The sequence below is a fragment of the Mesoplodon densirostris genome, chromosome 2, assembly GCF_025265405.1.
Source record: "Mesoplodon densirostris isolate mMesDen1 chromosome 2, mMesDen1 primary haplotype, whole genome shotgun sequence".
Taxonomy (NCBI): domain Eukaryota; kingdom Metazoa; phylum Chordata; class Mammalia; order Artiodactyla; family Ziphiidae; genus Mesoplodon; species Mesoplodon densirostris.
In genome coordinates this window covers 164,490,478-164,518,153 of record NC_082662.1, presented here as the reverse complement: position 1 = coordinate 164,518,153, position 27,676 = coordinate 164,490,478, and the positions used below count along the sequence as shown (strand labels likewise).

The window sequence follows — 27,676 nt, the reverse complement described above, 5'->3', positions numbered from 1 at the left end:
CACTCAGCATCTGTGAAATCATTATTCAGATACAGATGATCTCTCCTGAAACAAGTCTAGTAAAGTGATTTGAATACTGTTCACAGCTTTATAGTCATCCTCGAATCTGGTCCTCTTGGGATTCTATAAGCTACCTAATAGCCTTTAATAAATTCCTTTTATGCTTGAATTTTCTAGAGTGGCTTCTAATGTCTGTAACAAGAACCCTAGCAATACTCTGTGCCTTTATTTTAATTTTTCTCTAATTTATTTGGCTGTTTAAGTTCCTATCTTTTAAATCTTTTAAACTGTTGAATATTTTTGTATAACTTCAGCTGCACATCAGAAAGCAGAGACATAAAGGAGAGTCCATTCAGAGAAAAACTCTCAAAAGACATCTCCATGTTTAATTTTAACAAGGAACTGGGAAATCTTGAGTTTCCATAAATCTGATTAAGAAGCACAACAGAAACTCTATAAACATATATTTTTGAAATTTTCCTACTAGTTTTTTTTAGAGCAGTTTTAGGTTTACAGAAAATCTGTGCTGAAAGTACAGAGTTACCATATATGTCCCCACTACCTCTCCTAGTACAGTTTCTTCTATTATTACCATCTTGTGATAGTGTGGAAACTTTGTCACAATTGATAAATCACTATTGATATATTATTAACTAAAGTCTACAGTTTACATTGGGGTTCACTCTTTGTATTGTATAGTTCTGTGCACTTGGACAAATGCATAATTTCATGTATCCACCATTAAAGTAGCACACAAAATAGTTTTGCTACCCTAAAAATGCCCTGTGCGCCACATATTCTCCCCTCCCACCCCCAAACTCCTGACAACTTCTAATCTATTTTTACTTTAGTTTTGCCTTTTCTAGATGGTCATACAGTTGGAATCATACAGTATATAGCTTTTCCAGTCTGGCTTCTTTCATCTAGCAATATTCATTTAGGTTCCTCTGTGCCTTTTCATAGCTTGATGGTGGATTTATTTTTAGTGCTGAAGAGTACTTGACTATATGGATGCAACACAGTTTGTTTACCCATTTGCCTACTGAAGGATATCTTGGTTGCTTCAATTGTTGACAGCTATAAATAAAGCTGCTATCAACATTCATGTGTAGGTTTCTGTGTGGAAATACATTTTCAACTCATTTGAGTTAATATCTAGGAGCACAACTGTTGGATCATATGGTAAGTGTATGTTTAGCTTTGTAAGAAACTGCCAAAATGACTTCCAAAGTAGCTGTACCATTTTGTATTTCCACCAGCAATGAATGAGTTCCTGTTGCTCTACATCCTCACCAGCATCTGGTGCTATCAGTGTTTTAGACTTTACACATTTTAATAGGTGTGTAGGAGTATCTTGATGTAATAAAGCAGATTTTTTCTACCATTTTTTAGATTTATTTTCTACCAATATATATATTAGCAATCTGATTCATCATCTTCTTTCCATCCAAGTAATAGAAAGATTCTTTCCTGTGTACATCTCTCTCCTAAATCCTTCCCTTGTTAAAAGAGACAAAGAAAAAATATGTAGGACTAGAATTTTTAGAAAATGTCAGCTGTACGTTTACTGATTATTTCTAAAATAAAAAAATAGGCCCCCTTCATTAGGCAGCCCATGCCTATTAGTAATACTAAAAACTCATACCAAAAAATGCCCATATTGGGCTTCCCTGGTGGCGCAGTGGTTGAGAATCTGCCTGCAAATGCAGGGGACATGGGTTCAAGCCCTGGTCTCGGAGAATCCCACATGCTGTGGAGCAACTAGGCCCGTGAGCCACGACTACTGAGCCTGCGCGTCTGGAGCCTGTGCTCCGCAACAAGAGAGGCCGCAATAGTGAGAGACCCGCGCACGGCGATGAAGAGTGGCCCCCACTTGCCACAACTAGAGAAAGCCCTCGCACAGAAATGAAGACCCAACACAGCAAAAATAAATAAATAAAATTTTAAAATGCCCATATTATTTTTGGACCATAACCGTAAGATTTCTCATAATGAAATGTTCAGAAAACTGGGACTCTGTTGAAGGTGGGCTTATACATTCCTTTATCCGATAAGGGAGAATGAAATACATGTTTTCTGGACCTGAGCCATAGCACTAACTACCACAATTTAATGACAGTTTCATTTCACACCTATCTCAATCTATATGAGTGTCCCCCTCAAAACCTTCACCCCCAGCTGCCACCATTGATAAACCTCTTGAACTATCAACAAACCATTTTCTCCTTTTGGTCCCACAATACGATTCCTCCCCAAACCTTGAGCAGCCAGGTTGAATACCACAAAGTTGGGTTACAGAGGTTTTTCCCATACTGATGTTTAAATCCACTTACACTAACCAGTTGGTAGTAACTCTTTCCAGGTGGCTGACTCTCTACTGAATGTACCCCTTGTCTAGAAAGCCTACAGATTTTCAAACAATAACAACATTCTCACTTAATTTTAATTGAATAAGGCTATTGACTACACTAAGAACTAAAAACTAAATTTCTCTCATGAAATGTGGATGTATGAGGTTCTAAAGGCAAAGACCCTAATCTGCTAGCTTTTCTTTGGAACTCAAATTAATAAAATCTCAAGAGATGTTACTTTCTCAAAATGTACAAAATTTAGGCAGCAGTCACAAACACACAAGTGGAAGAAAGTGTGAGAGAACACAAAAAATTGTGAGCATGTGAGTTAAAATCTACAGTGTAAGTATGTATGTGTGCATGTGTATATCTCTTCAATCTAGTGGATTATCCAAAGACTCATTTATTTTTAATGAATTATCTGTGTAATTTAGTCTTTTAACCCAAATAAGAAGAGAGACTACAGATCTTAATAAGACAGTAGGTAGCTTCTCTCTTCAGGTTGCTATACAATGAATTTTCTTAATTGAAACACTATAAAAATTTGGGGCCAAATAATTTTTTGTTTGTAAGTGCCTATCTTACGCATTGTAGGATGTTTCGCAGCACCCCAGCCTCTATCCACTAGATACCAATAGCACCCTCCAGTTATGACAACCAAAATGTCTCCAGGTATCGCCAAATGTCCCCTGGGGGAAAAATCCTAACCAGCTGAGAACCACTGCTATATATTTAAAATATAGTGCTGTTCAGTGTGCTAAATACTAAATACTGTCACAAGAACTTCTAGCATCCTGAATATACTTAATACCACCAAAACACACTAACTTTTTAACTAGTTCCCAAATCAAAATTATCTATGGGGGGAAGAAAGTTGGGAAAGAATACTAGGTAATCTCAGACCCTCTCTACTTCCACAAAACTACGGAAGGAGTGCAAGATCATTGCCAGCACAAATGAAGACTAATGAAAAAGGCCAGTTCCCAAGGGACTCCTGAAAGTACTATCAAAGCAGGAAGGAAAGTGTGTAGAACATTGGGAGATCTAAGCTCAATTCATTTAGTCAGAAAATGCTTGTCCTATTACTAATATCTTTCACAGAGCTAGATTTTTAAGGGATGAATTCAAGGTACATGCCCCATTTGTGAATTCTGGATGTCATATCACTTTCTGTAATTCCAGGGAAGAAAGAACAACACAGGATCCCCTAAAATAAAAATTTCCTAAATTAAGCTAAAAAGTCCTATATAAACATATCTTTTATAGTTGATTTCACAAGTTATATTCTATTATATGCATTTACTAAATGGGATAAATAAGAATAGGCATTTTTCATTAGGTTCCAATTATGCTCACATAAACATGATTTTCTCTGGAATATACTCTGTATTTATAATTTAATATAGTCTCTGCTTCACTGAGATAATGTATGTCTGTAAGAACGCCACAATCATTTATCATCTATGCAAGTTTAAACAACATCAGATTTCTATAAAGTTTACTACTTTCAAATGTGCACAAATGAAGAAAACTTACATTTTTTGGCATTCCTTTCGTTCTCCCAACATGGGATCCCCCATTTCTCCAAGAATGGTAGCTTCCACTTCATATTGAACAATGAGTGCTTTTTCTGATGGATGTACATCAATATTTCCTCCTTTAACTTTCCTATTAATATAAAATAAAAACAGGCATAGCTACATTAACAGCTCACAAAACATCCAAGGTTTTTATCTAGTTCCTAGTTCCAAAAACATGTGGGCTGGATTAACATATGCATTTAAATCAGATTTACTCTTGACTTGGACCAAGAAATAACTCTTTTTCTCCAACTCTGTAAACTATGTACTGTACATGTAATTCTTGGTCTTGCAGAAAGTACCTTTATGAATAGCTCTGAGAAAAAATACATTTACCCAAAGAATCATGCATACTAGCCAGCGAATAAAACAAACAATTAGGGCTTCCCTGGTGGCGCAGTGGTTGAGAGTCCGCCTGCTGATGCAGGGGACATGGGTTAGTGCCCCGATCCCGGAAGATCCCACATGCCGCGGAGCGGCTGGGCCCGCGAGCCATGGCCGCGGAGCCTGTGTGTCCGGAACCTGTGCTCCGCAACGGGAGAGACCACAGCAGTGAGAGGCCCGCGTACAGCAAAAAAAAAAAAAAAAAAAAACCAAACAACAATTAAGATGGTTTTGGAGTGAATAACCTCAACCAAAAGTCAGCAATTTAAAACCAAAGGCAGCTACCCCAAAATTTATATTTAAAAAAAAATCAACTGCCCAATAATTAGCCTATTAACTGTATCACAGAATGACATGAATTATCTAAACAGCAAAATAATATTGATTATGTATTATCTTACATAATTATATAAATTGAATTAGCACCTAAATCATTCTTCAAACACACACAAGTTGTGTAACAAAAAAGCATTTACAGGTTATATTCTATAGTTACATATCTCAAATTATAGTGCCATCAGTAGTTTCAATAGAAAGATTGTATATACTTTGTCCCCAGACCCCTAAAGTTATAGAACAAATTTTTTTAATTGAAGTAGAGTTACCTTACAATATTGTATTGGTTTCAAGTGTACAACATAGCGATTTTATATTTTTACTTTGGCTATAATCCCTGTGCTGTACGTTACATCCTTGTAACTTATTTTATACCTAGCTATTTGTACCTGCTAATCCCCTTCACCTATTTTGGCCCTTGCCCTACACCTCTCCCTTCTGGGGACCACTAGCTTGCTATCTGTATCTCAGAGTCTGTTTCTGTGTTGTTATATTTGTTCATTTGTTTTATTTTTATATTTTACATATAAGTGAAAACATACAGTATTTGTCTTTCTCCGCCTGACTTATTTCACTAAGCGTAATATATTCCAGGTCCATCCATGTTGCCACAATAATGAATTAATCACTACTTGTTATTGGCCACTTTAGGATCTGATAAAATGAGTTTTATTAAAGGAGATTAAGCAATGGAAACAAGCAAAATTTCCCACTGTAGTCATAGCCAGCTAGCTGGCTAGTGAGGTCTTTTAGCCTAATGGGAAGGAATAGAAATATGACAACACCTTAAACTCCAATAATCAGAAACTCAAAGCTTTTCCTTCAGTTAGGAATAATTGGCTTATTATGCATATTTTCAATGTAATTTAAAAATTTTTTTTCACCAGAATTCTTTATTACAACAAGGGTAAGGCTCTTCAGTCTGTATTAGGACAATGATTAAGATTCAAGTGTAGAGACAGAGTAGGAAATCAAATAAATATACAGAAGCTAGAGTCTAGGTAGGTCAGCAACTAAACTGACAGTAAGACATACAGAACAAAGCCTATAAAGAATAAAAGCAAAAACCAGGTAGGCCAGTAAAAAACAGGGAGTTGGGAAATTAGATATATACACACATATTAAAGAGAATGGTACAGCTTCCAAAAGATAAGATAAATGCATACAAGTTCAGGCTAGCAGTCAAAAGCTAGAGAAACCACAGGAATCAAGAGAGTAAGTAAGAGAGCTGAAAAACAAATGTAATATAGCACTAAAGAAACTATTTAATTATAAAGAGAACTAGTTATTTGCTTCCTGATGAAATGGAGAGCAACCCCAGTACTGAACTTCTTATATAGGAGAGGGTAACTGTATCCAATTGAAGAGAATCATAAGGATGAAATGTAAGTGCAGATCCTAAGAGTAACCTCATATCAACACTTTCAAAGAGGGTCTTCCACATATTAACAACTGACGGAAAAGCATAATTGTTATCCTCTGGTCTGATATTTTGCCTTTCTCCAAAGAAATCAAATAGTTCAAAGAACCTCACTATTCCTTTTCAGCTTTCGTTTGCTTTTTTCTTTTCTGTATGTGTGTTTTAAAGAAGTTAATTAATTTTATAATATTTTTTATTACTAATACAACTTATTCTTACTGTAGAAAAAACAGAACACAGAAATTAGCAAAGAGAAAAAATAAACTGAAAAAGTTAGAAGAAAACAGTTGTTACCATTTAGCACATACACATCCAGACATTTTTCTCTCTATATGTAAATAATACATAATGAGAGAACGTCAGCTCTAGAATTTCTTTAAAGAAGAGGCTAAAGGGTAGCAATCTGGTAGGGTTAAAACTACATTTGAATAGCAATTTACATAAGATTGACACAAGTATTAAATGTTTATATCATTGTGGGGGCTGATGGAGATTATGGGATGGATAAACCCCTTCCCTGTTCCCCTTGGCACTGCCACTGAATATATAAAATACACATATTACAAACTAAGCTCATATTATATATACTGTGTGTAACATACTTTCCAAAATTACTATACAATGACTTTAAAAGAATACTTTGCCTTTAGAACTTCATATAGTCAAATACTAGATAATCCATTTGTTGAACACCTTGATTCTTTTTTTTTTAACATCTTTATTGGAGTATAATTGCTTTACAATGGTGTGTTAGTTTCTGCTTTATAACTAAGTGAATCAGTTATACATATACATATGTTCCCATATCTCTTCCCTCTTGCGTCTCCCTCCCTCCCACCCTCCCTATCCCACCCCTCTAGGCAGTCACAAAGCACCAAGCTGATCTCCCTGTGCTATGCAGCTGCTTCCCACTAGCTATCTATTTTACGTTTGGTAGTGTATATATGTCCATGCCATTCTCTCACTTTGTCACAGCTTACCCTTCCCCCTCCCCATATCCTCAAGTCCATTCTCTAGTAGGTCTGTGTCTTTATTCCTGTCTTACCCCTAGGTTCTTCATGACCTTTTTATTATTTTTTTTCTTAGATTCCATATATATGTGTTAGCATACGGTACTTGTCTTTCTGTTTCTGACTTACTTCACTCTGTATGACAGACTCTAGGTCCATCCACCTCACTACAAATAACTCAATTTCGTTTCTTTTTATGGCTGAGTAATATTCCATTGTATATATCACCTTGATTCTTTATTTCTAACTTACATTGCACGAAATTTACAAGATTCCCTTACAAAACATTCAAAACCATTTGCAGGACAATTGGTTGATTTACAAAGTAGTTCTCTAAAGGCTCAAAACATTTTGTAATTCAATTACTCTATATTTATGAATGATATAAATATTTTTAAATTGACAAACATGGTTTCAAAATTCTATTTTGGTTGGTAAAATATTCCAGCTTTTTGGACACAATTATGAATTATGTCTACATGCAACCTGTGACAAGTACACATCTGCTGTTGATAGCTGATTTAGTATGAAAAATTGCTTTTACCATAGCAATGTGCCTCATCAAAATTTATACTTGTATTATCACCACAAAATGAATAATTTTATCTTAAATGCTATACTTCTAAACTGAATTTAACATGGTATTCATAATGATGTCAGATATTTAACAATTGAGACAATGAACTTCAAATGCTTTATTTGGAATCCATGAATCAGGTGAGAAGTAAATTAGCCCATTATTAGAATTAACTGATTTACTATTTGTAGCATCTTATGACACTGATATTAAACTGATATTTTTTAACTGTCTGCAAAGTTCTTGTACTAATGGAGCCTTCTTAATAACAGGTCTACTTCACCTTTTTTTTTTTTTTTAACCTGCACAAGAAAACTGGAACCGAAAATGTGCTAAATTGATTTAGAAAAAGTTTTGCTTTTTTAATCTCAATATGAAGTCATGCTTCACAGACTAATATAAGATATACCTTTCTTTATCTACATGTGATAATTGTCACCTTCAGGCAGAGTATTCTTAATTACTAACTTCTAAAGTACATTCTGATGTTTCTAGACTTCATGTGGTCGATGATATCATTATGATCCCTACAACAGATAACAGATGCTGACTAACACTGTGCTCCATATTCATCATCTATTTCCTAGAGAAACAAAATTTAGCCCTTAATTTTTCATTAAACAGGTTTTTTTTTAATTATTGCTGTCAAAAGGGTTTATTACAGGTTTGTGCTCAAGACTGTGATGTAGGAGGTTCCTGAACTCACCTCCTCTCATAGATGCACTGAGTCTATACCATCTATGAAACAATTTCCTCTGAACGCCCCACCGCCCCCACCTTGGAACTTCCCTGGTGGTCCAGTGGTTAAGACTCCGTGTTCCCCAGGCACTAGTCCCCTCCACCAGGAAGCCTAAACAACCCACTAAACCAATCTTAGCCACTGGGGACAGACACCAAAAACAACGGGAACTACGAACCTGCAGCCTGCAAAAAGGAGACCCCAATCACAGTAACATAAGCAAAATGAGAAGACAGAAAAACACACAGCAGGAGAAGGAGCAAGATAAAAACCCACCAGACCTAACAAATGAAGAGGTAATAGGCAGTCTACCTGAAAAAGAATTCAGAATAATGATGGTAAAGATGATCCAAGATTCTATTTCCCAGATCCAAAATCTTGGAAATAGAATAGACAAAATGCAAGAAACAGTTAACAAGGACCTAGAAGAACTAAAGACGAATCAAGCATTGATTAAAAACACAATAAATGAAATAAAAAATACTCTAGATGGGATCAATGGCAGAATAACTGAGGCAGAAGAACAGATAAGTGAGGTGGAAGATAAAATAGTGGAAATAACTTCTGCAGAGCAAAATAAAGAAAAAAGAATGAAAAGAACAGAGGACAGTCTCAGAGACCTCTGGGACAACGTTAAACACACCAACATTCGAATTATAGGGGTTCCAGAAGAAGAAGAGAAAAAGAAAGGGACTGAGAAAATATTTGAAGAGATTATAGTTGAAAACTTCCCTAATATGGGAAAGGAAATAGTTAATCAAGTCCAGGAGGCACAGAGAGTCCCATACAGAATAAATCCAAGGAGAAATACGCCAAGACACATATTAATCAAACTGTCAAAAATTAAACACAAAGAAATCATATTAAAAGCAGCAAGGCAAAAACAACAAATAACACACAAGGGAAGCCCCATCAGGATAACAGCTGATCTCTCAGCAGAAACTCTACAAGCCAGAAGGGAGTGGCAGGACATAATTAAAGTGGTGAAGGAGAAAAACCTGCAACCAAGATTACTCTACCCAGCAAGGATCTCATTCAGATTTGATGGAGAAATTAAAACGTTTACAGACAAGCAAAAGCTGAGAGAGTTCAGCACCACCAAACCAGCTTTACAACAAATGCTAAAGGAACTTCTCTAGGCAAGAAACACAACAGAAGGAAAAGACCTACAATAACGAACCCAAAACAATTAAGAAAATGGGAATAGGAACATACATATCGATAATTACCTTAAGTGTAAATGGACTAAATGCTCCCACCAAAAGACACAGATTGGCTGAATGGATACAAAAACAAGACCCATATATATGCTGTCTACAAGAGACCCACTTCAGACCTAGAGACACATACAGACTGAAAGTAAGGGGATGGAAAAAGATATTCCATGCAAATGGAAACCAAAAGAAAGCTGGAGTAGCAATTCTCATATCAGACAAAATAGACTTTAAAATAAAGACTATTAGAAGAGACAAAGAAGGACACTACATAAGGATCAAGGGATAGATCCAAGAAGAAGATATAACAATTGTAAATATTTATGCACCCAACATAGGAGCACCTCAATACATAAGGCAAATACTAACAGCCATAAAAGGAGAAATCGACAGTAACACAATCATAGTAGGGGACTTTAACACCCCACTTTCACCAATGGACAGATCATCCAAAATGAAAATAAATAAGGAAACACAAGCTTTAAATGATACATTAAACAAGATGGACTTAATTGATATTTATAGGACATTCCATCCAAAAACAACAGAATACACATTTTTCTCAAGTGCTCATGGAACATTCTCCAGGATAGATCATATCTTGGGTCACAAATCAAGCCTTGGTAAATTTAAGAAAATTGAAATTGTATCAAGTATCTTTTCCGACCACAATGCTATGAGACTAGATATCAATTACAGGAAAAGAGCTGTAAAAAATGCAAACACATGGAGGCTAAACAATACACTACTTAATAACAAAGTGATCACTGAAGAAATTAAAGGGGAAATTAAAAAATACCTAGAAACAAATGACAATGGAGACACGATGACCCAAAACCTATGGGATGCAGCAAAAGCAGTTCTAAGAGGGAAGTTTATAGCAATACAATCCCACCTTAAGAAACAGGAAACATCTCGAATAAACAACCTAACCTTGCACCTAAAGCATTAAGAGAAAGAAGAACAAAAACATCCCAAAGTTAGCAGAAGGAAAGAAATCATAAAAATCAGATCAGAAATAAATGAAAAAGAAATGAAGGAAACGATAGCAAAGATCAATAAAACTAAAAGCTGGTTCTTTGAGAAGATAAACAAAATTGATAAACCATTAGCCAGACTCATCAAGAAGAAAACGGAGAAGACTCAAATCAATAGAATTAGAAATGAAAAAGGAGAAGTAACAACTGACACTGCAGAAATACAAAAGACCATGAGAGATTACTACAAGCAACTCTATGCCAATAAAATGGACAACCTGGAAGAAATGGACAAATTCTTAGAAATGCACAACCTGCCAAGACTGAATCAGGAAGAAATAGAAAATATGAACAGACCAATCACAAGCACGGAAATTGAAACTGTGATAAAAAATCTTCCAACAAACAAAAGCCCAGGACCAGATGGCTTCACAGGCGAATTCTATCAAGCATTTAGAGAAGAGCTAACACCTATCCTTCTCAAACTCTTCCAAAATATAGCAGAGGGAGGAACACTCCCAAACTCATTCTACGAGGCCACCATCACCTTGATACCAAAACCAGACAAGGATGTCACAAAGAAAGAAAACTACAGGCCAATATCACTGATGAACATAGATGCAAAAATCCTCAACAAAATACTAGCAAACAGAATCCAACAGCACATTAAAAGGATCATACACCATGATCAAGTGGGGTTTATTCCAGGAATGCAAGGATTCTTCAATATACGCAAATCAATCAATGTGATACACCATATTAACAAACTGAAGGAGAAAAACCATATGATCATCTCAATAGATGCAGAGAAAGCTTTTGACAAAATTCAACACCCATTTATGATAAAAACCCTGCAGAAAGTAGGCATAGAGGGAACTTTCCTCAACATAATAAAGGCCATATATGACAAACCCACAGCCAGCATCGTCCTCAATGGTGAAAAACTGAAACCATTTCCACTAAGATCAGGAACAAGACAAGGTTGCCCACTCTCACCACTCTTATTCAACATAGTTTTGGAAGTTTTAGCCACAGCAATCAGAGAAGAAAAGGAAATAAAAGGAATCCAAATGGGAAAAGAAGAAGTAAAGCTCTCACTGTTTGCAGATGACATGATACTATACATAGAGAATCCTAAAGATGCTACCAGAAAACTACTAGAGCTAATCAATGAATTTGGTAAAGTTGCAGGATACAAAATTAATGCACAGAAATCTCTGGCATTCCTATATACTAATGATGAAAAATCTGAAAGTGAAATCAAGGAAACACTCCCATTTACCATTGCAACAAAAAGAATAAAATATCTAGGAATAAACCTACCTAAGGAGACAAAAGACCTGTATGCAGAAAATTATAAGACACTGATGAAAGAAATTAAAGATGATACAAATAGATGGAGAGATGTACCATGTTCTTGGATTGGAAGAATCAACATTGTGAAAATGACTCTACTACCCAAAGCAATCTACAGATTCAATGCAATACCTATCAAACTAACAATGGCATTTTTCACAGAACTAGAACAAAAAAATTTCACAATTTGTATGGAAACACAAAAGACCCCGAATAGCCAAAGCAATCTTGAGAACGAAAAACGGAGCTGGAGGAATCAGGCTCCCTGACTTCAGACTAGACTACAAAGCTACAGTAATCAAGACAGTATGGTACTGGCACAAAAACAGAAAGATAGATCAATGGAACAGGATAGAAAGCCCAGAGATAAACCCACGGACATATGGTCACCTTATCTTTGATAAAGGAGGCAGGAATGTACAGTGGAGAAAGGACAGTCTCTTCAATAAGTGGTGCTGGGAAAACTGGACAGGGACATGTAAAAGTATGAGATTAGATCACTCCCTAACACCATACACAAAAATTAGCTCAAAATGGATTAAAGACCTAAATGTAAGGCCAGACACTATAAAACTCCTAGAGGAAAACATAGGCAGAACACTCTATGACATAAATCACAGCAAGATCCTTTTTGACCCACCTCCTAGAGAAATGGAAATAAAGACAAAAATAAACACATGGGACCTAATGAAACTTCAAAGCTTTTGCACAGCAAAGGAAACCATAAACAAGACAAAAAGACAACCCTCAGAATGGGAGAAAATATTTGCAAATGAAGCAACTGACAAAGGATTAATCTCCAAAATTTATAAGCAGCTCATGCAGCTCAATAGCAAAAAAACAAACAACCCAATCCAAAAATGGGCAGAAGACCTAAATAGACATTTCTCCACAGAAGATATACAGACAGCCAACAAACACATGAAAGGATGCTCAACATCTTTACTCATTAGAGAAATGCAAATCAAAACTACAATGAGATATCATCTCACACCAGTCAGAATGGCCATCATCAAAAAATCTAGAAACCATAAATGCTGGAGAGGGTGTGGAAAAAAGGGAACATTCTTGCACTGTTGGTGGGAATGTGAATTGGTACAGCCACTATGGAGAACGGTATGGAGGTTCCTTAAAAAACTACAAATAGAACTACCATATGACCCAGCAATCCCACTACTGGGCATATACCCTGAGAAAACCATATTTCAAAAAGAGACATGTACCAAAATGTTCATAGCAGCCCTATTTACAATAGCCCGGAGATGGAAACAACCTAAGTGTCCATCATCGGATGAATGGATAAAGAAGATGTGGCACATATATACAATGGAATATTACTCAGCCATAAAAAGAAATGAAATTGAGCTATTTGTAATGAGGTGGATGGACCTAGAGTCTGTCATACAGAGTGAAGTAAGTCAGAAAGAGAAAGACAAATACTGTATGCTGACACATATATATGGAATTTAAGAAAAAAATGTCATCAAGAACATAGGGGTAAGACAGGAATAAAGACACAGACCTACTAGAGCATGGACTTGAGGATATGGGGAGGGGGAAGGGTAAGCTGTGACAAAGTGAAAGAGCGGCATGGACATATATACACTACCAAACGTAAGGTAGATAGCTAGTGGGAAGCAGCCGCATAGCACAGGGAGATCAGCTTGGTTCTTTGTGACCGCCTGGAGGGGTGGGATAGGGAGGGTGGGAGGGAGACGCAAAAGGGAGGGGATATGGGAACATATGTATATGTATAACTGATTAAATTTGTAAAAAAAAAAAAAAAAAAAAAGATACATAGGGCTTCCCTGGTGGTGCAGTGGTTGAGGGTCCGCCTGCTGATGCAGGGGACATGGGTTTGATCCCTGGTCCAGGAAGATCCCACATGCCGTGGAGCAACTAAGCCCGTGCCCACAACTACTAAGCCTGAGCCCTAGAGCCCACGAGCCACAACTACTGAAGCATATGCGCCCTAGAGCCCATGCTCTGCAACAAGAGAAGCCACTGCAATAAGAAGCCCACATATCGCAATGAAGACCCAATGCAGCAAAAAAAAAAAAAAAAAAGGTACATGATACATGTACCCCAATGTTAATTGCAGGACTATTTACAATAGCCAGGACATGGAAGCAACCTAAATGTCCATCAAGAGAGGAATGGATAAAGAAGATGTGGTATATATATACAATGGAATATTACTCAGCCATAAAAAAGAATGAAATAATGCCATTTGCAGTGACATGGATGGACCTGAAGATTGTCATACTGAGTGAAGTAAGTCAGACAGAGAAAGACAGATATCATATGATATTGCTTATATGTGGAATCTAAAAAGAACTGGTACAAATAATTTATAAAACAAAAATAGAGTCACAGATGTAGAAAACAAACTTGTAGTTACCAAGGGGGAAAGGGTGGAAGGAGGGATAAATTGGGAGATTGGGATTGACATATACATACTATATATAAAATAGATAACTAATAAGAACCTACTTTATAGCACAGAGAACTCTACTCAATACTCTGTAATGACCTATATGGGCAAAGAATCTAAAAAAGAGTGAATGTATTTATATGTATAACTGATTTACTTTGCTGTACAGCAGAAACTAACACAACGTTGTAAATCAACTCTACTCCAATGAAAATTAATTTAAAAAATAAAAAGAGGGCCTCCCTGGTGGCGCAGTGGTTGAGAGTCCGCCTGCCGATGCAGGGGACACGGGTTCGTGCCCCGATCCCGGAGGATCCCACATGCCGCGGAGCGGCTGGGCCCGCGAGCCATGGCCGCGGAGCCTGTGTGTCCGGAGCCTGTGCTCCGCGGCGGGAGAGGCCACAGCAGTGAGAGGCCCGCGTACAGCAAAAAAAAAAAAAAAAAAAAAAAAAAAAAAAAAAAAAAAAAAATAAAAAGAGTGAAGGAACAAAAAAAAAAAAAAAAAAAAGCTTTTGCACAGCAAAGGAAACCATAAACAAGACCAAAAGACAACCCTCAGAATGGGAGAAAATATTTGTAAATGAAGCAACTGACAAAGGATTAATCTCCAAAATTTATAAGCAGCTCATGCAGCTCAATAACAAAAAAACAAACAACCCAATCCAAAAATGGGCAGAAGACCTAAATAGACATTTCTCCACAGAAGATATACAGACTGCCAACAAACACATGAAAGGATGCTCAACATCTTTGTTCATTAGAGAAATGCAAATCAAAACTACAATGAGATATCATCTCACACCAGTCAGAATGGCCATCATCAAAAAATCTAGAAACAATAAATGCTGGAGAGGGTGTGGAAAAAAAGGAACACTCTTGCACTGCTGGTGGGAATGTGAATTGGTACAGCCACTATGGAGAACGGTATGGAGGTTCCTTAAAAAACTACAAATAGAGCTACCATATGACCCAGCAATCCCACTACTGGGCATATACCCTGAGAAAACCATATTTCAAAAAGAGACATGTACCAAAATGTTCATAGCAGCCCTATTTACAATAGCCCGGAGATGGAAACAACCTAAGTGTCCATCATCAGATGAATGGATAAAGAAGATGTGGCACATATATACAATGGAATATTACTCAGCCATAAAAAGAAATGAAATTGAGCTATTTGTAATGAGGTGGATGGACCTAGAGTCTGTCATACAGAGTGAAGTAAGTCAGAAAGAGAAAGACAAATACTGTATGCTGACACATATATATGGAAATTAAGAAAAAAAAATGTCATGAAGAACATAGGGGTAAGATAGGAATAAAGACACAGACCTACTAGAGCATGGACTTGAGGATATGGGGAGGGGGAAGGGTAAGCTGTGACAAAGTGAAAGAGCGGCATGGACATATATACACTACCAAACGTAAGGTAGATAGCTAGTGGGAAGCAGCCGCATAGCACAGGGAGATCAGCTCGGTGCTTTGTGACCGCCTGGAAGGGTGGGATAGGGAGGGTGGGAGGGAGACGCAAAAGGGAGGGGATATGGGAACATATGTATATGTATAACTGATTAAATTTGTTATAAAGCAAAAAATAAAAAATAAAAAATAAAAAATAAAAAAGACTCCGTGTTCTCAACGCAGGGGGCTCCCAATGCAGGGGGAGCCCACACGCCGCAACTAACAAAAAGAAAAACAAAAAAACCCAAAAAACCCAAACTAGCTGAGCAATGCCCACAAATTGAGCAAACAAGAAAACCCACATTGAAGCAAATAAGAGAGACTGATTCACAATCTTGCCATAAACCCCACGTCTGGTGTGGAGACCCACAACTGGGCAAAAACTCACACCTGAGCTGCTACTTGAGGAATGAAGGATTTAAACCCTACATCTGGCACCCAGCTTTTAAGACCTATACCTGAGAGACAATCTCCCAAAACATCTATCTTCCATGAAACCCCAGTGGCTATAGCAAAACAGTCAAACAGTTCTTAAAGGGCTTGCACATGCAAGCTTGCCTACCCTAAAGCCTAGTTCAGAGGCAACTGACTAAAAAGCACCTAGACTTTCTGTTAAAGAGGATTATTTGTTTATCTTAAAGGTTGGCCTGAGGGGCCAGCATCTAATTTAACATATGAGTCTACTGAAATACACAGGATGGAGGCTGGCAGGTTCCATCTTTATGCTCTCCAGATCACCAGTATCTCCCAGAAAAGAGCTTGTACTGCTGTCTTCTGGTGTCGTGATTATTGCTGCTGATCCCCAGGGGACACCTCTAGATCACCTGACTCTGGTGGTCATCAGGGCTTACGTTCCCAGGTCCCACAGGACCATAACAGAGAGAGGGAGTTCTTAACTGGCTACCACTCCCAGGGCACAGCAGAGAGGCAACAGACTGAGGCAACCAATCTTTCTATGAAAGAAATCTTTTAGCTTATCTTCATAGCTGTGGACTTAGGGGCAGGCTTCTAATTAAACACATCTAAAGGCTGACTGTCATCCTCTCCAGAGACCTAGGAGAGCAGATGCTATCTTTGCACTCTCCCTCTGTCCCACTCCAGAGCACTAGTATATCCTGGAGGAGAGCTTGTACACTTATCTGGTGCCCCAGTTTTTGTGGCTGCCACCCAGGTGATCATCTGGTTCTGGTGGCCACTGGGGCTTGTATTCATGAGTTCAAAGAGACATTAGTGAAAGAAAAAAAATAGTTATTAACTGGTTATTACCCCAGGACTCAGCTCAGAGGGAGCACTGAAAATAAAGTAGGCTACTTGGACAATCACTAAGGTCTGAAAGACAACCAAGAGCTAGGCATGGTTGAATAAAAAGGTTCATCTCGGGCCTCCCTGGTGGCGCAAGTGGTTGAGAGTCCGCCTGCCGATGCAGGGGATACGGGTTCGTGCCCCGGTCTGGGAGGATCCCATATGCCGCGGAGCGGTTGGGCCCATGAGCCATGGCCGCGGAGCCTGCGCGTCCGGAGCCTGTGCTCCGCAACGGGGGAGGCCACAACAGTGAGAGGCCCGCATACCGCAAAAAAAAAAAAAAAAAAAAAAAGGTTCATCTCCTAAATAAGACCACTCCTTCCAGAATGGGAGGGGTGGCTGTTTTCTCTAATGCATAGAAACCAACACAGAGTCAAGGAAAATGAAGAAACAGAGAAATGTGTTTCAAGAAAGAAAAAGATAAAACCTCAGAAAAAGACCACAATGAAACAGAGATAAATGATGTATATGATAAATAGTTAAAAGTAATGATCGTAAAGATGCTTGCTAAATTCAGGGGAAGAATGGATGAACAAAGTGAGAATTTCAACAGAGATAGAAAATATAAAAGTACCAAATGGAAGTCACAGAGTTGAAGAACACAATAATTGAACTTAAAGATACAGCAAAGGGCTTCAACAGAAGACTCGATGAAGCAGAGGAAAGGATCAGTGAACTCAAAGACAGGGCAATGGAACACACCCAGAGAAGCAAAAAGAATAAAAAAGGGGTGAAGACAGCTTAAGGGATTTATAAGCTAACATCAAGCAGATCAACATTTGCAATAGAGGGGTCCTAGAAGGAGAAGAGAATGGGGCAGAAAACTATTAGGGGCAGAAAACTTATTTGAAGAAATTATGGCTGAAAGCTCCATTAACCTGAAGAAAGAAACAGACATCCAGATCCAGGAAGCCCAGAGAGTTCCAAAAAAAGATGAATCCAAAGACAGACACAACAAGACACATTATAATTAAAGTGTCAAAAATCAAAGACAAGGAGAGAATCTTAAAAAAACAGTAAGAGAAAAACAACTTGTTGCATACAAGGGGAACCCCCATAAGACTATCAGCAGATTTTCAGCAGAAATTTTGCAGGCCAGAAGTAGCAAAATATATTCAAAGTGCTGAGAGGGAAAAACTGCCAACCAGTTTTTAGTCTACACAGCCAAGTTCTCCTACTGAATTGAAGGAGAGACAGTTTTCCTGGAAAACTTATGAAAATATAAATCTCACTGGTAAAGGTAAATATGTTGTAAAACTCAGAATAATCTAAAATGTTGTAAAGGTGGTAGGCTGATCACTTATAAAGCTAGCATGAAAGTAAGAGATAAAGTAGTAAAAATAACTATAACTACAAAAATTTGTTAAAGACACACAAGATAAAAAAAATGTAAATGGTGACATCAAAAACGTAAAATGAGGGGAGAGTAAAAATGTTGAGCTTTAAAACGTGTTCAATCTTAGGGTGTTAACAACTTGAAATAGACTGTTATAAATGTTTTTACGTAAGCCTCATGGTAACCACAAAGCAAAAACCTATAGTAGATACACAAAAGATAAAGAAATCTAATGACACTAGAGAAAATCTGAAAATCACAAATGAAGAGAGCAAGAGAAGGAGAAACAGAGGAATTACAAAACAGCCAGAAAACAATGAACAAAATGACAATAAGTACCTACCTATCAATCATTACTTTGAATGTAAATGGACTAAATTCTCCAATCAAAAGATACAGAGTGGATAAATGGTTTAAAAAAATGACCCATCTATATGCTGCCTACAAGAGACTCACTTCAAATGCAAGTACACACTCAGATTGAATGAAGGAATGGAAAAACGTATTCCATAAAAATGGAAATCAAAAGAAAGCTGGGGTAGCTATATTTATGTTGGGCAAAATAGACTTTAAGATAAAGACTGTAATAAGAGACAAAGAAGGGTATTATATGACAATACAGGGGTCAATCCAATAAGAAAATAAAACATTTGTAAATATTTATATGCCCAAAATAGGAGCACTTAAATATATAAAGAAAATATTAAAAGTCCTAAAGGGAGAAATACACAGCAATACAATAGTAGGAAGAGACTTTAATACCTCACTTTCATCAATGAATAGATTACCTAGACAGAAATTCAATAAGGAACATTGGCCTTAAATGACACATTAGACCAAATGAACTTAACAAACATAAACAGAACATTCCACCCAAAGGAACAGAATATACATTCTTCTCAAGTGCTCATAAAACAGTCTCAAGCATAGATCATATGTTAGGCCACAAAACAAGTTTTAATATTTTTAAGAAGACTGCAATATATCAAGTATCTTTTCCAACCACAATAGTATGAGACTAAGAATTAATTACAAGAAGAAACTGGAAAATTCACACATAAAGATTCAGCACATACTACTGAACAACCAATGTGTCAAAGAAGAAATCAATACCTTTAAACAAGTAAAGGTGGAAATACAACACACCAAAACTTAAAGGATGCAGAAAAGCAGTTCTAAGAGGGAAGTTCATAGAGATAAATGCCTACATCAAGAAACAAAAAATGATCTTAAATAAACAATCTAACTTTACATCTTAAGCAATTGGAGAAAAAATAACAAACAAAGCCCAGAGTTAGTAAAAGGTAGGAAATAACAAAGATTAGATGGGAAATAAATGAAATAGATACTATGAAGACAACAGGAAAGATCAATGAAACTAAGAGGTGGTTCTCTGAAAAGGTAAATAAAATCAACAAACCTTTAGCTAGGCTAACCAAGAAAAAAAGAGAGGACTCAAACACAGGCGTACCTTGCAGATATTGCAGGTTCAGTTCCAGATCACTGCAATAAGGTGAGTATCATTATAAAGCAAGACATGTGAATTTTTTGGTTTCCCAGTGCACATAAATGTTATGTTTACACTATACTGTGATATACTAAGTGTGCAATAGCATTACATTTAAAAATCAATGTACATACCTTATTTTTAAAAATATTTATTTCTAAAAAGTGCTAAGCAGCTGCACCTTCAGCAAGATATAATCTTTTGCAATAGTAACATCAGTGATAACTGATCACAAATCACCATAATAGAGTAATAATGAAAAAATTTGAAATATTGGGAGAATTACCAAATGTGACAGAGACAAGAAGTGAACAAATGATGTTGGAACAATGGCACCAATAGACTTGCTTGGCTCAGGGTTGCCATAAACATTAATTTATAAAGAATGCAATATCTACAAAGTGCAATAAAGCAAAAGGCAATAAAATGAGGTATGCCCATAAATAAAATCAGAAATAAAAGAGGAGACATTACAATTGTTACCACAGAAATATAAAAGATCTTAAGAAACTACTATTAAAAATTATACTCCAACAAATTAAACAACATAGAAGAAATGGATAAATTCCTAGAAACATACAACCTCCCAAGACTGAATCATGAAGAAACAGAAAATCAGAACAGACTGATTCCTAATAAGGAGGTTAAATCAGTAGTCAAAAACCTCCCCAAAAAAGCCCAGGACCAGATGGCTTCATGGGTGAATTCTATCAAACACTGGAAGAATTAACACCAATCCTTTTCAAACTCTTCTCAAAAACTGACAAGGAAAGAACACTCCCAAACTCATTTAAGGAGGCCAGCATTACTGTTATATCAAAACCAGACAAAGACACCAAAAAAAAAAAACCTGATGAATACAGATGCAAAAATCCTCAACAAAATGCTACAAAACTGAATTCAACAATACTTTAAAACAACAATCATACACCATTATCAAGTGGAATTTATTCCAGAGATGTGAGGATGGTTCAACAAACACAAATCAATCAATGTGATACACCACAAACAAAATGAAGGATAAAAGTCATATAATATCATCTCAATAAATGTGGGGAAAGCATTTGACAAAATTCAACATACATTTATTATAAAAACTCTCAACAAAGTAGGTATAGAGGGATGAAACTCAACACAATATAGACGGTATATGACAGTCCCACAGCTAACATTATACTTATGGGTGAAATATTGAAAGCTTTTCCTGAAAGATCAACAACAAGGCAAGGATGCCAACTCTTGCTACTTCTATTCAACGCAGTATTGGAAGTGGTAGCCAAAGCAATTGGGCAAGAAAAATAAATGAAAAGTATCCAAATCAGAAAGGAATAAATAAAGCCATCACTATTTGCACATGACATGATATTATATAAAGAAAATCCTAAAGGCTCCACCAAAAAACTGTTAGAATAAACAAATTCAGTAAAGTTGCAGGATACAAAATCAATATATATAAATTAGTTGCATTTCCTTACACTAATATGAACTACCAGAAAGAGAAATTAAGAAAACAATCTTATTTACAAACACATCAAAAAGAATAAAATACCTAAGAAATAAATTTAACCAAGGATATGAAAGACCTGTATATTGAAAACCATAAGACAATAATGGAATAAACTGAAAAAGACTCAAATAAATGGAAAGATATTCCATGCTTATGAACTGGAAGAATTAAAATTGTTAAAATGTCCATACTATCCAAAGCAATCTAAAGATTCAATGCAATTCCTATCAAATTCTCAATAGCATTTTTCACAGAAATAGAACAAAAAAATCCTAAAATTTGTACAGAACCACAAAAGAGCCTGAATAGCCAAAACAATCTTGAGAAAGAAGAACAAAGTTGGCAGCATCATGCATCCTGATTTTAATCTATATTACAAAGCTACAGTAATCAAAACAGTATGATACTGGCATAAAAACAGACACACAGATCAATAGAAAAAATAGAGAGCCCAGAAATAAACCCACACATATATGGCCAATTAATTTATGACAGAGGAGCCAAGAATATACACCTGGGAAAAGACAGTCCTTTCAATAAATAGTGTTGAGAAAACTAGATGGCCATATGCAAAAGAACAAAACTGTACCGCTATCTTACACCATACACACAAATCAACTCAAAATGGATTAAAGCCTTGAATGTAAGACCTGAAATCATAAAATTCCTAGAAGGAAACATAGGCAGTAAGCTCCTTGCCTTTGGTCTTGGTGATGATTTTTTGGATCTGACACCAAAAACTAAGGCAACAAAAGCAAAAATAAACTACTGGTACTACATCAAACCAAAAAGCTTCTACAGAGCAAAGAAAATCATCAACAAAATTAAAAGGCAACCTACCAAATGGGAGAAAATATTTGCAAATCATATATCTGATAAGGGATTAATATCCAATATATATATATAAGGAACTCATACAACTCAACAGCAAAAAACCAATCTAAGGAAAAAATGGGCAGAGGATCTGAACATTTTTCCAAAGAATATATATAGATGGGCAACAGGTACATTACATAAAAAGGTGTTCAACATCACTAATCATCAGAAATATAAAATCAAAATCGCCATATCACCTCACACCTGTTAGAATGGTTATTATCAGAAAGTCAAGAAATAACAGTGCTGGAGAGGATGTGAAGAAAAGAGAAGCCTGTGAACCGTTGGTGGGAATTTATATTGGTTCAGCCACTATGGAAAACAATGTGGAGGTTTCTCAAGAAATTGAAAATTGAACTTGCATATGATCCAGCAATTCTGTCCTGGGTATTTATCCAAAAGAAATGAAAACACTAACTCAAAAAGATATATGGACCTCCATGTTCACTGAAGCATTATTTACAATAGCTAAGACATGGAAGCACCCTAAGTGTCAATCAATGGATGAATGGATAAAATATATGTATATCTGTGTATACACCCCCCACACACACACACTGGAATATTATTCAGCCATAAAAAAGAAGAAAATTTTGTCATTTGCAACATGAATAGACCCTAGGGCAATGTGCTAAGTAAAATAAGTCAGAGATAGAAAAACAAATACCATATGATCTCACTATTTATTTTTATCTAAAAATAAAGCAAAACAAACAAAACCTGAACTAACAAATACAGATAGCAAATTGGTGGTTGCCAAAGGTGGGAAGTGGTCGAAGTGGATGAAGTAGGTGAAGCTGGTAAAAAGGTATAAACTTCCAGCTATAAAATAAACGAGTCCTGGGGTTGTTATGTACAGCATGGTGACTATGGTTAATAATACTATATCGTATATATGAAAAACTGCTAAGTGAGTAAATCTTAAAAGTCTCATCACAAGAAAAAAAAAGTTACTGTATAGTGATGGATGTTAACTAGACTTACTGTGGTAACCATTTGGCAATATATACAAATACTGGATCATTATGTTGTACAACTGAAACTAATATAATGATATATGTCAATTATATCTCAATTAAAAGATTTCAACTCAATGACCTAATTTTACACCTTGAGGAACTAGAAAAAGAGAAAACTAAACAACAAGGCTGTAGAAGGGAGGAAATAATAAAGATAAAGACAGAGATAAAAGAAACAGAGAATAGAAAAGCAATAGAGGAAATCAAAAAATTAAAAGTTGGTTCTTTGAAAAGATCAACAAAATTGACAAACCTTTAGTTAAACTAAGAAAAAAAGAGAGAAGACTCAAATTACTAGAACTGGAAATTAAAGTGGGACATTATTACTATTATCTCTGACCTCATAGAAATAAAAAAAAAATACTATGAACAACTGTAAGCCAACAAAGTAGATAACCTAGATGAAATGGACAAACTCCTAGAAATTCACAAACTACCAAAACTGACTCAAAAGAAATAGAAATTCTGAATTCCCCCAAAATAAGAGATTGAATCAGTGATCAAAAACTTCCCAACAGGGCTTCCCTGGTGGCACAGTGGTTTAGAGTCCGCCTGCCGATGCAGGGGACACGGGTTTGTGCCCCGGTCCGGGAGAATCCCACATGCCCGGAGCGGCTAGGCTCATGAGCCATGGCCGCTGAGCCTGCGTGTCCCGAGCCTGTGCTCCGCAACGGGAGAGGCCACAATAGTGAGAGGCCCACGTACTGCAAAAAAAAAAACAAAACAAAAAAACAAAAAAAACTTCCCAACAAAAAGTCCAAAACCAGATAGTTTCACTGGTGAATTGTACCAAATTAACACCAATCCTTCTCAAACTCCTCCAAAAACTAGAAAAAGAGGGAACACTTCCTAATTCATTCTATGAGGCCACCATTACCCTGATACCAAAGAAAGACAAAGACGCCATAAAAACAGAATATATTTTTGAATATAATTTATGAATATCCTTTATGAATACTGATGTAAAAATTCTTACCCTTCTGAAGCTTATAGACCAGCAGGAAACACAAACTATAACAATAAAATAGTAAGAGTGGGAAAAGACAAGGTATTAGGTATCATGGAAGCTAGCAGGTATATCTGACGTGGATGGCAGATTGTGCGGTGGGAAAGGGCAGCTCAGGAAATACCTTCTAGAAAAAGTGACATTGAAGCTAAAACAGGTAAGATGAAGAGTTAGCTGGATAAAGAACAAGGCAAGTACCAGGCAATGGGAAGGGCACTTGGAGTCTAACACCGAAACACATAGGGATCTAAAAGAAGTTATTTCTGTAAGGCTGAAGTATGGAATTGTTGGGGGCAGGAGGGGAGCAGAGAGATGAAGCTGAAAAGGTTGGTGCTCTAACTCTAAGAGCAATAGAAAGCCATCAGAGAGTTTTAAGAGGCAAAAAACAAAACCCACTAGATTAACTGTCTATTTATTTGTGTGCATATCTGACTGAGGATATGAACTGTGTCTATTTAATCATTTCCGCAGTGATCAGAACAATGCTAGGCATGGACTAAGTATTTGGTAAGTATGTATTAAGCACTATTGAATCAGAACACTAATGGGTAGCAGAATAAAAAATGAAACCTCATTTTTGATTCTATAATCTATTACACATGTAAACATATAGAGACTAGAGATTCCTCAGTGATAGCTACAATGAAACCACTGAAAGTAAATAATTAAAATTAGAATGAATCAATTAGATTGAAAACATACTGCCCTCTTGTTAAAAACAAAATAATAAAAGAATATTACAAAAGGAATTAATATATGTAATTACTATCAAAGAATCAATCATTAAAATGGAATGTTCTGTCATATCATAAGCCATCGGGCCTATATGATTATATGTTGGATGCACATTTCTAAACTGAAAGCAGGCAATGCAAACTATTTATATTGTCAAAATCAGACAAAATTGAGAAGTGTATATTTCCGCCTTTCCAGATTCTGACCTTATTTTACTTCAAATATTATAGTGACTTGTCTGATTTTTTTGTTGAATGCCACATAATTTAGCTTTAAAAGTAAGCAATAGGTTGAGAATTACAAGTCACAGGATGCCGAAGGGACCACAGGATACCAGAATCCTAAGAAAAACTATTTTCTGGCACAACTACATTACATGAAAATAAGCTAATGATGTAATAGTGACTCTTTGCTCTAGAACAACCTTGATTTTAAAGTTGAAGGAAAAGAATTTCTTGTTTTCTTCTTTCACCAAATTTTCAATCAAGATATTTTAAATGATTGATGTAAGTAAAATGCAGTGAGGAAATAAATGCTGACTATATACTTGTTATGATTACATATTCTTTTTTGAAATTTTTACTGATGAGCTCTGGTTATGTAACAATTTCAGATATATTTCTATAAAATGGGACAGGCAGGCAATATATGCTTCAGGCCTGCAAAGACAGTGAATACAGTTGGTTGCTTGATTGATTTTACAATAATTTCAATCCCTTTTAAGAGTCTATTAAAGGTTAGATCTTTCTGTGATGATCAGGGCCCTGCCAAGCTGGGATAAATACTTTCAGTAAAAGTATACTATGAATTGAAATGATGCCACCACCTTACATGCGTGTTTTATCTTTTTAAAACATTTTCATATTTGGTCCTCATACCTATCATAAAGTAATACTTGCCCCGTTTTTAGATAAGGAAACTGAGTCCAAAAGAATACATGTGACTTTTTAGGGTATTTGCACAATCAGTAACAGGGACTTAGCTAAAAATGGAGACTCCTAATTAAAATATTTTTTTGTATTGGATCACTGCTAGCTCTTGGTCCAGTGAGAGGTATTCTTTTTATGAGGGATGATCTTATCTCTTTGACCTGAGTCAAATAAATAATCCCAACAGAGTACATTTTTCTTTAAGGAGTAATTGATACTACACATATTTTTAAACTAAAGAAATGATGGCCTGTTTCATGTCAAGCTCCTGAACAAACCTCTTGATAATTACGAACCTCCTACAAAAATTATACTGTATACATGGCAGTGAAATGGATGAGGAAAGCAGAAATAAACTGGAAAGCAACATCTCAATCCAGTCTCCCATTAATTAAAAGCCACCACTTCTTTCCCCTTCATTTCAAAACCCCATGGCAGGGAACCCCAAATTGGAGACATAGAACAGGGGCGCCAGAAGACTTCACTTCCAGGCTTCCACAGGATTTATCTATTAAAGGAAAATGGAGAGTCGGAGTATCGGGGAAAAATAGGAAGACGCGGTTTACTCCGCCCTCCGTTCCTCTACCCTGAACAATGTAATGTAGCAAGGAAACCATCTGCAATGCTGTCAGGGCCCCGCTGAGTCAGGTAAGAGGCTGGAGAAACCCGCACGCCCTAAGGGCCCCTTCCTCTTTTTAATTCACCTTCCCCCCCCCTCCCTTTCCGTGATTTCTCCCGTCTCCCACCCCTCTTCTAAGCTTTGCCCACTGACATCTCACGGCCAACCCAAGAACCTTTTAAGAATAACCTCAGGGTCCGGGCAAGGAGGGTAGGACCGAGCCTTGGGGGGTCGTCACCTTTTGAGGTATCTGGCGTCCTCCCCCTGCATGGCGGCGGCGACGGCGGCGTGGGGAGGATGGGGGTGTCTGAGAGGCCGGCGGGGCTATTTCCGGGGACGCTGGCCAAAGTACCCCACACCCAAAGGCGATGACAGTCCTGAGGCCTGCAAGGCGGGGCAGCTACAGCGCTCTGGTTACCAGGGTGAAGCCGCCGGCTCCTCCCACGGCTCCTAGGCCCCAAAACGCTGGCGCTGTCCAGACCCGCCCAGGGCGGCCTGTATGAGCTCCGCCTCAAAGCGCATGCGCTTGCTCCGCGGCGCCAATATGCGCAGGCTCAGTATGCGGTGCTGGCCTTTGGGACTAATCTAAAGCACCCTGGAGCGGAACGTGAAGGTATTTGCCGCAGATTTCAGCGCGCGTGGTTAAGGAGTGGCTCCGTGGTCACCGCCCCCTTGAGGATGGGAATTGAAAGAGTCATCCCGGTCAGTCGAATTGATATTTCAGGTCCTTCTCTTGAAAAGAGGGAAAGGAAATCCGTTAACCTTTTAATTAGAGAATGCTCTAGAGCAGTCAGGCCCTCGGCTGGTAACCTGTAAAGAAAGGTTTGAATTTGGAGCATTGTGGAAAAGGAACTGCACTGATTGCACTGAGAAGCTGAAACTTGTGCAGATAGGCTTACCCTTACGAAATGAATATAATTAATATCAACTTTGATCGAGGGGCAAATCTCTCACTTCCATTTTGGTATCCTAAATCTATAATGCACCCCTGCCCCGCACAC

At 37.1% G+C, this 27,676-nt stretch overlaps 1 protein-coding gene across 2 annotated transcripts in view; it reads right to left on the bottom strand.

Annotated features, from left to right (window-relative positions):
* The window catches only part of KIFAP3 (kinesin associated protein 3), a 166,096-nt gene extending 138,935 nt beyond the window's left edge, over positions 1 to 27,161 (bottom strand). The window contains exons 1-2 of one of the 2 annotated variants that reach the window (XM_060091281.1): positions 26,914 to 27,161; positions 3,888 to 4,019 (exon numbers count right to left, since the gene is read on the bottom strand). In XM_060091281.1, coding sequence (XP_059947264.1) covers positions 3,888 to 4,019; positions 26,914 to 26,945 — 164 coding nt within the window. In that variant the 5' untranslated portion in view covers positions 26,946 to 27,161. The remainder of the gene's footprint in view (positions 1 to 3,887; positions 4,020 to 26,913) is intronic. The other variant, XM_060091280.1, reaches the window with a different exon arrangement.
* Between the last annotated feature and the right edge of the window lie 515 nt (positions 27,162 to 27,676).